The 12448-nt window shown below is 43.5% G+C and overlaps 1 protein-coding gene across 6 annotated transcripts in view; it reads right to left on the minus strand.

The window, feature by feature from the left end:
* The window catches only part of LOC132819773 (girdin-like), a 378017-nt gene that overhangs the window by 125553 nt on the left and 240016 nt on the right, over positions 1-12448 (minus strand). For all 6 annotated transcript variants that reach the window (XM_060831525.1, XM_060831521.1, XM_060831524.1 and 3 more), the window contains exon 19: positions 855-1016. In XM_060831525.1, coding sequence (XP_060687508.1) covers positions 855-1016 — 162 coding nt within the window. The remainder of the gene's footprint in view (positions 1-854; positions 1017-12448) is intronic.

The raw sequence follows: 12448 nt of genomic DNA on the forward strand, positions 1-12448 counted from the left end.
TTTCTTGCACACTCTTTTCCTTTCTTCTTCCTCTGTCCTCTTTATTTCCCAAGTCTTTTCCCCTTGCCTTATTTCAGGTACTTCTTCTAACCTTGCATTGGAATACTCCCATATGAAATTACATGATATTTATTGAAAATGTTTAGTATATGGATTTGTACATTTTAACAGTTACACTAGATAATTTCAATTCTACTTGGAAATGGAGTTTAAGGCAGTCAACAAGTATAAACAAAATCAATAAAGGCATCACAATTTTTGTCATTGTGAATAACTATTCCTTAGAATTTAGGTTTTAATTGATTTGAAAACTGATCTGAAAAGTTGGTTTTACTAGTATGAATTTATATAAAACAGCTACTTAGCATAAATCAGGAAACTTCAAGTACCAAGAGGGAAGTCATATTATTTTGTTCTTTCATGCTGTAAAAGTTGTCATTGATATTATGCTTGTTTATGCAAAATAGAAAAATGTTAGATTGCTGTTTATTTTAAATGAGGTCTAGTAATGTTGTGAACCGGATTTCGACACGTTTTTCAGATTTGTAAATACATCTCTTCTGAAAATGTGTCCAGTTGCATTATAGCAGAATGCTGGTGAATGCTTTGTGCTGTTTCTTATGGTAAACCTCTTACGTCCAATTTCCATCAAGGAAAGCATTAATTCGAAAATATTGTTCGGATACAGATCGTGGGTTTTTACAGAATATTTTAGAAATCTAGCGTAGGTGAAAAGTATTGCATACTGTAACTTCATTGAAAAACCACTTTTGCTTTTGAATCAAGAAAAGTATTCTATTTCAGTAAATGATGCATCAATTTTGAAACTAAAAAACACCAACACAAATTCTAACCTGCAGCTTGGCATTCTGTGTTTGCAAGGTGGTATTGTGCTCCTGTAAAGATGCTGTCTGCCGCTGAAGTGCAAGGATTTGGGCTTGCAAGTTGTTATTTTGGGCTTCTAGCTGTTTCAACTGAGTTTTCAAGGCTTGTTTCTCAGCCTGAAGAGTTGCATTCTATGTGACAGTAAAAGGGAAAGGAGAACAGAAAATGTCAAAACATGTGCTATAATTAATAGTAAACATAACTGTAATGAAACAGAATCCCACTTCCATACTCCTCTTGTCAAAGCCCAGCACATACTTTAAGAAAATAATTTTAGTTTATAAATTTTAGCTGTTCTTTATACTTTCATTAAAAAAAGTGTACAAGTTAATAACACTATCCAAAAAATATTTAGCAATACTGTTGGGTACTGAGCATCAAATTATTCCTTGTGTTCAATCCTCTACAGGGCGTCCTGGTAGAACGCTGTGGTTGCGTTCCTCGCACTATAGAAATTCACTCTATGGAAATCGCATGTACAAAATCGTGCTAAAGGGGTTGCAATAGAAAATCGCTACATCCATTCAGTAGAAAGCTTAGGTTATCCAAACAGTGCCCACTATTTGCCAATCGCATTGAGCTGATTCGTGTTAACGAAGTGTGTGTTATACTAGAACGACCTGTATTAATTATTTGGACTGGAAGAGCACTAACTGCATTCTTGCTAATGCAACACATCATAAATAGATAACACCCTCTACTATATTAAGTAAGAATTCACATTCCTCCCAGCAACCCATGCATTGCTGCTTAAAATGTTCTACATCTCGTGCTCCATAATACATAGCGCATTCACAAGTTGTCATATGAAGACAGTCCATGTCCTTTTGTGGCATGATATAGAAACATTGGAAATAGGAGCAGCACTAGACCATTCAGCCCTTTGAGCCTGCTCCACCATTCAATATGATCACAACTGATCGTCCCACTCAGTACCCTCTTCCTGCTTTCTCCCCATATCCTATGATCCCTTTAGCTCCAAGAACTCTATCTAACTCGTTAAAAAAAATTCAGTGTCTTTTTCCTCAACAACCTTCTATGGCAGAGAATTCCAAAGGGTCACCACTCTCTGGAAAAAGAAAATTCTCTTCATCTGAATGGCATATCCTGATTCCTTAGACTTAATTCCTAGTTCTGGGCTCCAGGTTATTGGAAACATCCTTCCTGCACCTGCCCTGTTCATTCCTGTTAGAATTTCATAGGCTTCTATGAGATCCTCCCCCTCACTCTTTCAAACTCTAGTGAATATGGTCCTTAATGTGATACATCTTCATTGCACCCCTTCTATCACCAGGCCATCCATCCTCAGATCAAGGCAAAAACTGCATAAAATATTCCAGGTATGGTTTCACCAAGGTTCTGTACAATTGCAGCACGACATTCCTGCGCCTGTACTTGAATCCTCTCACTATGAAGGCCAACATACCATTTGCCTTCTTCACCACCTGCAAGTTTACTTTCAACAACCTCTGGGTGTAGGTTTGCTCACTGAGCGGGAAGGTTCATTTTCAGAAGTTTCGTCACCATACTAGGTAACATCTTCAGTGAACCTTTGAACGAAGCACTGCTAATGTTTCCTGTGTTCTATTCATAGGTTTGGGTAACACCAGCAGTGCTTCTTCCGGAAGATCACTGAAAACATCATGAAGCTAGTGGACCTGTGCCTCACCACCCATTTCACTTTCAACAACATCGTCGACAAACAAATCAACGGCATACCCATGGGATCTCCGCCATCAGGATTCATAGCAGAAGTGGAAATGCAAAGGCTAGAACAAACAGCCCTACCAATCATCAAACCAAAAATCTGGGTTCGCTACGTAGATGACACCTTTGTCATCACAAAACAAAACAAGATAGAAGAGACATTTAACATCAACAACACCCTCACAGGCATAAAGTTCACCAAGGAGGAAGAAACTGACAACAAACTCGAATTTCTGGACGTCACAGTAGAAAGAAAGGACAAGGGAGAATTACAAACCTGCGTATACAGAAAACTGACAAACACTGACCAAATACTCAACAACACCAGCAACCATCCCAACACACACAGACTATGCTATATCAGAACACTATTCCAACGAGCCACCACACACTGCAGCACAGACGAACTTCGAAAAACAGAGGAGAACCACCTATATGACGTATTCAAGAAGAACGGATACTCAAAAAACACAGTACGCAGATTCCTCAAGAACAAACCACGACAAGCAGACAAAACACAGCCAGAAACCCTAACCACCTTACTATATATCAAAGAAGTTTCAGAAATGACAGCCAGACTACTGAGAACCCTCGGAATCCTAGTAGCACACAAACCCACCAACACTCTCAAACAAAAACTAACAAACTTAAAAGATCCAGTACAACCCATCGACAAAATCAATGTCATCTATAAAATTCCATGCAAGGACTGCTACAAACACTACGTAGGACAAACAGCAAGAAAGTTAGCCACCAGCTAGCCACAAAAAGACACGACCCCCTCTCCCTCATAGTCCTACACATGGATGAAAAAAAAACACCATTTCGACTGGGACAACACATCTATCCTGGGACAGACTAAGCAAAGACATGCCAGAGAATTCCTAGAGGCCTGGCACTCCAACCACAACGCCATAAACAAACACACAGATCTAGATGCCATCTATCAACCCCTCAGAAAATGAACAGGAAATGACATCACCACAAACCCCAGGAACCCCATCCAGGAGAAAGATACAAATAGAAAGCAGGAGACAACAGCTTCACTTCACCTGGAGGTCGCCACTGATGATGTTACCTAGCCAGGTAATGAAACGTCTGGATATCAAACCTACAGCTTAGCGAGCAAACCTACACCCTAAACAAGAACATATACCACATGAACGGTTGTGTTTTAAGAGGTGGCTAGCCATCTTCGAGGGCACTTGGGATGTTCAATGAACAATGACCTTATCTTTGTTGAACAACATTTCTTTAAAAAGTAATTGCTTAATATTGATTTGGCTTTTTGATTGCAGAAATGGGGAGGGTTGCTAACATAGTGGTAATGTTGCTGGGCTATCAATCCAGTGACTAGGTCAATGCAGTTCAGCGTAGGTTTTGGAAGCTGCGAAATTTCCTTTTTTAATTTTTGGGTGTTGCAATGGCACAGTGGTTAGTACTGTTGCATCACAGTGCTAGGGGCTCTCTTCCAATTGCAGGCTTGGGTACAGTGTGTGATATTTGCATATTTTCTGGTTTCCTCCCACAGTCCAAAGATGTATTGGTTCTGTGTTGGCCATGCTAAATTCCTCTGTAGCATCAAGGGATGTTCAGGCTAGGTGGATTAGCTGTGCTAAATGTAAGGTTACAGGGATAGGTGGGATGCTCTTCAGAGGGTCAATGCAGACTCAAATGGGCCAATTGGCCTCTTTCTGCACAGTAGGGATTCTATAAGACTATAAAGATGCTACATTATTATTAAATTGTTAATTCATTTGTTTATTATAAACTTAGTATCTAGTATTGGTTATGCAGATATTCTAATACTGGTTATTCAAAAAGTCTGGTTTGAAACCATTGGGATTAACTTTGAGGATTATTATATGTTCAGATTTTATTGTGTTGCAAATGCTGTACAGGAATATGGAGGTTTATTTGACTTGGCTGTCCTTATGTCAAAATACATCTGAAAGTTCAAGTGAACCATATCTACTGGCTTACCCTTATCAAAATTTTTTTTTCCCACCGCAGAGAGCGGCGCGAGCTGGGCGGAAGTGAGGTTGGAGCGCAGAGCTGGTCGGGAAGGTAAGCGATTGGTATTTAAAGAACTTACCTCGACGCCAACGGTCTTTTCACCGCAGAGAGCGGCGCGAGCTGGGCGGAAGTGAGGTTGGAGCGCAGAGCTGGTCGGGAAGTAAGTGATTGGTATTTAAAGAACTTACCTCGATGTCAACAGTCTTTTCACCGCAGAGAGCGGCGCGAGCTGGGCGAAAGTGAGGTTGGAGCGCAGAGCTGGTCGGGAAGGTAAGTGATTGGTATTTGAGTGGGTGTGTTCTAGACCCCAGGCCCTACTTCGTAGAGCCTCCCTCCCATCCTCCTCCTCTAACCTAACTTTAAAGTCCACAGGTAAGCGACTCAGTGTTATTGACTCAGTGTTCTTGTTTTTGGAGACAAAGTGTACAATCATGGCAGCGCAGGCAGTGGAATGTTCCTCCTGCAGGATGTTTGAGGTAGGGGTGACCACCGATACTCCTGCCGACTTTGTCTGCAGGAAATGCAGTCAGATCCTGCTCCTCACCGAACGAGTTAGGGAACTGGAACTGGAGTTGGATGAACGGAGGATTATTCGAGAGGCTGAGAGGGTGATTGATAGAAGCTACAGGGACATAGTTACGCCGGAGAACAGAGGTAGCTGGGTAACAGTTAGAGGTGGGAAGGGGAAGAAGCAGGCAGTGCAGGGATCCCCTGTGGTCGTTCCCCTAAACAATAAGTATACAGCTTTGGAAACTGTTGGGGGGGGACAGCCTTGCAGGGGTAAGCTGCAGTGACCGGGTCTGTGGCGTGAGGTCTGGCTCTGAGACTCAGAAGGGAAAGGGGGAGAGGACACATTGGCACCAACGACATAGGTAGGAAGAGGGGTGGGGAGGTCATTCAAGAGCTCAGGGAGTTAGGCTGGAAGCTAAAAGCTAGGGCAGACAGAGTCGTCATCTCTGGGATGTTGCCAGTGCCACGTGACAGTGAGGCAAGGAATAGGGAGAGAGTGCAGTTGAATACGTGGCTGCAAGGATGGTGTAGGAGGGAGGGCTTCAGGTATTTGGACAATTGGACTGCATTCTGGGGAAGGTGGGACCTGTACAAACAGGACGGGTTGCACCTGAAGCAGAAGGACACCAATATCCTGGGGGGGTAGGTTTGCTAGCACTGTTCGGGGGGGGGTTTAAACTAATTTGGCAAGGGGATGGGATCCGGACTTGTAGTCCAGCAAGTAGGCTAGCTGTTTGTCAGGATGTCCAAGAGGCTGTGGAGAAGGTAGTACTGACAGGGAATACTTGCGGACACAGAGATGGGCTCAAGTGCGTATACTTCAACGCAAGGAGTATCAGAAATAAGGTGGGTGAACTTAAGGCGTGGATCGGTACCTGGGACTACGATGTTGTGGCCATCACGGAAACGTGGATAGATGAGGGACAGGAATGGTTGTTGGAGGTTCCTGGTTACAGATGTTTCAGTAAGATTAGGGAGGGTGGTAAAAAAGGAATGGGGGTGGCATTGCTAATTAGAAATGGTATAATGGCTGCAGAAAGGAAGTTTGAGGGGGATCTGCCTTTGGAGGTAGTATAGGCTGAAGTCAGAAATAGGAAAGGTGCAGTCACCTTGTTGGGAGTTTACTATAGGCCCCCCAATAGCAGCAGAGATGTGGAGAAACAGATTGGGAAACAGATTTTGGAAAGGTGCAGAAGCCACAGGGTCGTAGTCATGGGTGACTTCAACTTCCCAAATATTGATTGGAAGCTCTGTAGATCAAGTAGATTGGATGGGGCGGTGTTTGTGCAGTGTGTCCAGGAAGCTTTTCTAACTCAGTATGTAGATTGTCCAACCAGAGGGGAGGCCATATTGGATTTGGTACTCGGTAATGAACCGGGACAAGTGATGGGCTTGTTAGTGGGTGAACATTTTGGTGATGGTGACCACAATTCTGTGACTTTCACCTTGGTTATGGAGAGAGATAGGTGCGCACAACAGGGTAGATTGTACAATTGGGGGAAGGGAAATTACGATGCTGTAAGACAGGATTTGAGGAGCCTAAGTTGGAAGCGTAGGCTGTCAGGGAAGGATGTGGTGGAAATGTGGAACTTTTTCCAAGGAACAGATACGACGTGTCCTTGATATGTATGTACCTATCAGGCAGGAAAGAAATGGTCGTGAGAGGGAGCCTTGGTTGACGAGGGAGGTTGAATGTCTAGTAAAGAGGAAGAAGGAGGCTTACATAAGGTTGAGGAAACAGGGTTCAGACAGAGCAGTGGAGGGATACAGGATAGCCAGAAGGGACCTGAAGAAAGGGATTAGGAGAGCTAAGAGAGGGCATGAAAAATCCTTGGCGGATAGGATCAAGGATAACCCCAAGGCATTTTATGCGTATGTGAGAAACATGAGAATGACGAGAACGAGGGTAGGTCCGATCAAGGACAGTAGTGGGAGATTGTGTATTGAGTCAGAAGAGATAGGAGAGGTCTTGAATGAGTACTTTTCTTCAGTATATATGAACGAGAGGGACCATATTGTTGAAGAGGAGAGTGTGAAACGGACTGGTAAGCTAGAAGAGATACTTGTTAGGAAGGAAGATGTGTTGGACATTTTGAACAACTTGAGGATAGGCAAGTCCCCCGGGCCTGACGGGATATATCCTAGGATTATGTGGGAAGCAAGAGAGGAAATTGCAGTACCGTTGGCAATGATCTTTTAGTCTTCACTGTCAACGGGGGTGGTACCAGGGGACTGGAGAGTAGCGAATGTTGTGCCCCTGTTCAAAAAAGGGAATAGGGATAACCCCAGGAATTACAGGCCAGTTAGTCTTACTTCTGTGGTAGGCAAAGTAATGGAAAGGGTACTGAGGGATAGGATTTATGAGTATGTGGAAAGACACAGCTTGATTAGGGACATCCAGCACAGATTTATGAAGGGTAGGTCTTGCCTTACAAGTCTTATTGAATTCTTTGAGGAGGTGACCAAGCATGTGGATGAGGGTAGAGCAGTGGATGTAGTGTACATGGATTTTAGTAAGGCCTTTGATAAGGTTCCCCATGGTAGGCTTATGCGGAAAGTCAGGAGGCATGGGATAGAGGGAAATTTGGCCAACTGGATAGAAAACTGGCTAACCGGTCGAAGTCAGAGAGTGGTGGTAGATGGTAAATATTCAGCCTGGAGCCCAGTTACAAGTGGAGTTCCGCAGAAATCAGTTCTGGGTCCTCTGCGGTTTGTAATTTTTATTAATGACTTGGATGAGGGAGTTGAAGGGTGGGTCAGCAAATTTGCAGATGATACGAAGATTGGTGGAGTTGTGGACAGTGAGGAGGGCTGTTGTCGGCTGCAAAGGGACTTAGATATGATGCAGAGCTGGGCTGAGGAGTGGCAGATGGAGTTCAACCCTGCCAAGTGTGAGGTTGTCCATTTTGGAAGAACAAATGAGAATGCGGAATACAGGGTTAACGGTAGGGTTCTTAGTCAGGTGGAGGAACAGAGGGATCTTGAGGTCTATGTACATAGATCTTTGAAAGTTGCCACTCAGGTGGATAGAGCTTGTAAGAAGGCCTATGGTGTATTAGCGTTCATTAGCAGAGGGATTGAATTCAAGAGTCGTGAAGTGATGTTGCAGCTGTACAGGACTTTGGTTAGGCCACGTTTGGAGTACTGTGTGCAGTTCTGGTCGCCTCACTTTAGGAAAGATGTGGAAGCTTTGGAGAGGGTGCAAAGATGATTTACCAGGATGTTGCCTGGAATGGAGAATAGGTCGTACGAGGATAGGTTGAGAGTTCTCGGCCTTTTCTCGTTGGAACGGCGAAGGATGAGGGGTGACTTGATAGAGGTTTATAAGATGATCAGAGGAATATATAGACAGTCAGAAACTTTTTTCCCGGGTACAACAGAATGTTACAAAGGGACATAAATTTAAGGTGAAGGGTGGAAGGTATAGGGGAGATGTCAGGGGTGGGTTCTTTACCCAGAGAGTGGTGGGGGCATGGAATGCGCTGACCGTGGGAGTGGTAGAGTCAGAATCATTGGCGACCTTTAAGCGGCAATTGGATAGGTACATGGATGGGTGCTTAATCTAGGATAGATGTTCGGCACAACATTGTGGGCCGAAGGGCTTGTTCTGTGCTGTATTGTTCTATGTTCTAACTCTACTAGTTAAATCCTCTAAAAATTCCAATATGTTTGTCAAGCATATCCCTTTTATAAATCCATGATGATTCTATCTTACAGGTGCTCTGCTTTCTTAAATTCACTCATGGGACATAGGCGACACTGGCTAGGCCAACATTTATTTTGCATTCCTAGTTGTCCTCGAGAATGTGGTCGTGAAGTGTCTTCTTTGACTGCTGCAATTCAGGTGCTGAAGAAGGCCCCCAACGCTGTTATGGAGGGAATTCCAGGAGTTTGACCTAGCAACATCAAAGGACTGGCATTTTATTACCGAGTTAGGATGGTGAGTGGTTTGGAGGGTAACTTGCAGGTGGTGGTGTCCACTTGTATCTCCTGTACTTATTCTTCTAGATGGAAGTGGCTGTGGGTTTGGAAGGTACTGTCAAAGGACCTTCAGCAAATTTCTTGTAGTAGAACACACTGCTGGTTCAGAGTCTTGGTGGTGGAGGGAGTGCATGTTTAGGGATGTGGTGGCAATCAAGCAGGCTGCTGTGTTCTGGATGGTGCGAAGCTTCTTGAACATTGTTTGAACTGCATTCATTCAAGTAAGTGGGGATTTTTTCTTCACACTCATGACTTATGCATTACGGATGGTAGGTAGGATTTGAGGACTTTCTGCTATATTCCTAACCTCTGACCTGCTTTTGTAGTCACTATTTATATGGCAAGTCTAGTTGAGTTTCTGGCCAATGGTATTCCCCAGGGTGTTGACAGTGGAGGATTTCGTGATAGTAACACCATTGAATGTCACAGGTCTGTGGCTAGAATATAATTTATTGGATATTGTTATTGCCTGGTATTTGTGCAGCACGAATGTTACTTCCACTTTTCAGTCCAAGTATGTACATAATCCAGGTCTTGTTGCATTTGAATATGGACAGCTTAAGCATGAGGAGTCATGAATGGTGAGAACATTGTGTAATCATTGGCAAACATTCCTACTTATGACCTTATGATGGAGGGATGTCTACTAAATTTGTTATAATGTTTTAGCATTTTCCCCATTACTGATGTCAGACAAATTGGTGTATAATTCCCTGTTTTCTCCCTACCTCCTTTTTTAAATAGAGGTTATATTAGCAGACCTCCAATCCATGCTAACTGTTCCAGATATAGAATATTGAAAGGTGACCAACAATGCATCCATTAATTCCAGGCCACTTCTTTAAATATTCTGGGACCTAGATCATCAGGCCCTGAGGTTTTATCAGCCTTCAATCTATCAACTTCCCCTAAACCATTTACCTACTATTACAAGAAAAATGTTCTGATTTAGTTTGTGGATGTACCTACGAGAGAAGGTGCAAAACTTGACCTACCCTTGGGAGAAGGCAGGGCAGGTGACTGAGTTCAGTGTCAGTGGGGGAGCACTTTGGGGTCAGTGACCATTTCTATTAGTTTTAAAAGAGTGATGGAAAAGGATAGACCAGATCTAAACGTTGAAGTTCTAAACCAGAGAAAGGCCAATTTTGACAGTATTAGGCAAGAACTTTCAAAAGCTGATTCGAGGCAGATGTTCGCAGGTCAAGGGATGGCTGAAAAATGGGAAGCCTTCAGAAATGAGATAATGTGAGTCCAGAGACAGTATATTACTTTAAAAATAGAAAAAGCTGGTAGATATAGGGAATGCTGAATGACTAAGTAAATTGAGGGTTTGGTTAAGAAAAAGAAGGAAGCATACGTCAGGTATAGACAGGATAGATCGAGTGAATCCTTAGAAGAGTGAAAAGGCAGTAGGAGTATACTTAAAAGGGAAATCAGGAGAGCAAAAAAGGGACATGAGATTGCTTTGGCAAACAGAGTTAAGGAGAATCCAAAGTGTTTTTACAATACATTGAAGACAAAAGAGTAACTAGGGAGAGAATAGGTCCCCTCAAAGACCAGCAAGGCAGCCTTTGTGTGGAGCCACAGGAGATGGGGGAGACACTGAACGAATATTTTCCATGAGTGTTTACTGTGGAAAAGATCATGGAAGATATAGAATGTAGAGAAATACATGGTGACGTCTTAAAAAATGTCCACATTGCAGAGGAGGAAGTGCTGAATGTCTTGAAATGCACAAAAGTGGATAAATCCACAGCACCTAATCAGGTGCACCTTCGAACTCTGTGGGAAGCTAGGGAAGTGATTGTTGGGCCTCTTGCTGAGATATTTGTATCATTGATAGTCATAGCTGAGGTGCTGGAAGACTGGAAGTTGGCTAACGTGGTGCCACTGTTTAAGAAAGGTGGTAAGGACAAGCCAGGGAACTAGAGACCAGTGAGCCTGATGTCGGTGCTGGGCAAGTTGTTAGAGGGAATCCTGAGGGACAGGATGTACATGTATTTGGAAAGGCAAAGACGGATTAGGGATAGTCAACATGGCTTTGTGCGTGGGAAATCATGTCTCACAAACTTGACTGAATTTTTTGAAGAAGTAACAAAGAGGATTGATGAGGGCAGAGTGGCAGACGTGATTTAAATGTGATTTCAGTAAGGCGTTCCTCATGGGAGACTGGTTAGCAAGGTTACAGCTCAAGGAATATGGGGAGAACTAGCCATTTGGATACAGAACTGGCTCAAAGGAAGAAGACAGAGGGTGGTGGTGGAGGGTCATTTTTCAGACTGAAGGCCTGTGGCCAGTGGAGTGTCACAAGGATCGGTGCTGGGTTCATTACTTTTCATCATTTATATAAACGATTTGGATGTGAGCATAAGAGGTAAAGTTAATAAGTTTGCAGATGACACCAAAATTGGAGGTGTAGTGGACAGTGAAGAAGGTTACCTCAGATACAACAGGATCTGGACCAGATGGACCAATGGGCTGAGGAGCGACAGATGGAGTTTAATTTAGATGTGTGGTGCTGCATTTTGGGAAAGTAAATCTTAGCAGATCTTATACGCTTAATGGTAAGGTGCTAGGGAATGTTGCTGAACAAAGAGACCTTGGAGTGCAGGTTCATAGCTCCTTGAAAGTAGAGTCGCAGGTAGATAGGATAGTGAAGGCAGCTTTTGGTATGCTTTCCTTAAATGGTCAGTGTATTGAGTACAGGGACTGGGAGGTTATACTGCGGCTGTACATGACATTGGTTAGGCAACTTCTGGAATATTGTGTGCAATTCTGGTCTCCTTCCTATTGGAAGAATGTTGTGAAACTTGAAAAGGTTCAGAAAACATTTACAAGGATGTTGCCAGGGTTGGAGGGTTGAGCTAGAGGGAGAGATTGCGTGGCTAGGGCTTTTTTTTTCCCTGGATCGTCGGAGGCCGAGAGGTGACCTTGTAGCAGTTTAGAAAATCATCAGAGCATGAACAGGGCAACTAGACGAGGTTTTTTTCCCTGGGGTGAGGGAGACCAGAACTAGAGGGCACAGGTTTAGGGTGAGAGGTGGAAAAGGTATAAACAGACCTAAGGGGCAACTTTTTCATGCAGAGGGTGATGCGTGTGTGGAATGGGCTGCCAGAGGAAGTGGAGGAGGCTAGTACAATTGCACCATTTAAAAGGCATCTGGATGGGTATATGAATAGGAATGGTTTGGAGGGATATGGGCCGGGTGCTGGCAGGTGGGACAAGATTGAGTTGGAATATCTGGTCGGCATGGACAAGTTGGACAGAAGGGTCTGTTACATCTCTATGACTCTGACATATTTCCTTCATTTCGTCCCTCTTACTAGATCCAGTGCTCCCCAACATTTTA

This window comes from Hemiscyllium ocellatum, chromosome 10, assembly GCF_020745735.1.
Source record: "Hemiscyllium ocellatum isolate sHemOce1 chromosome 10, sHemOce1.pat.X.cur, whole genome shotgun sequence".
NCBI lineage: Eukaryota > Metazoa > Chordata > Chondrichthyes > Orectolobiformes > Hemiscylliidae > Hemiscyllium > Hemiscyllium ocellatum.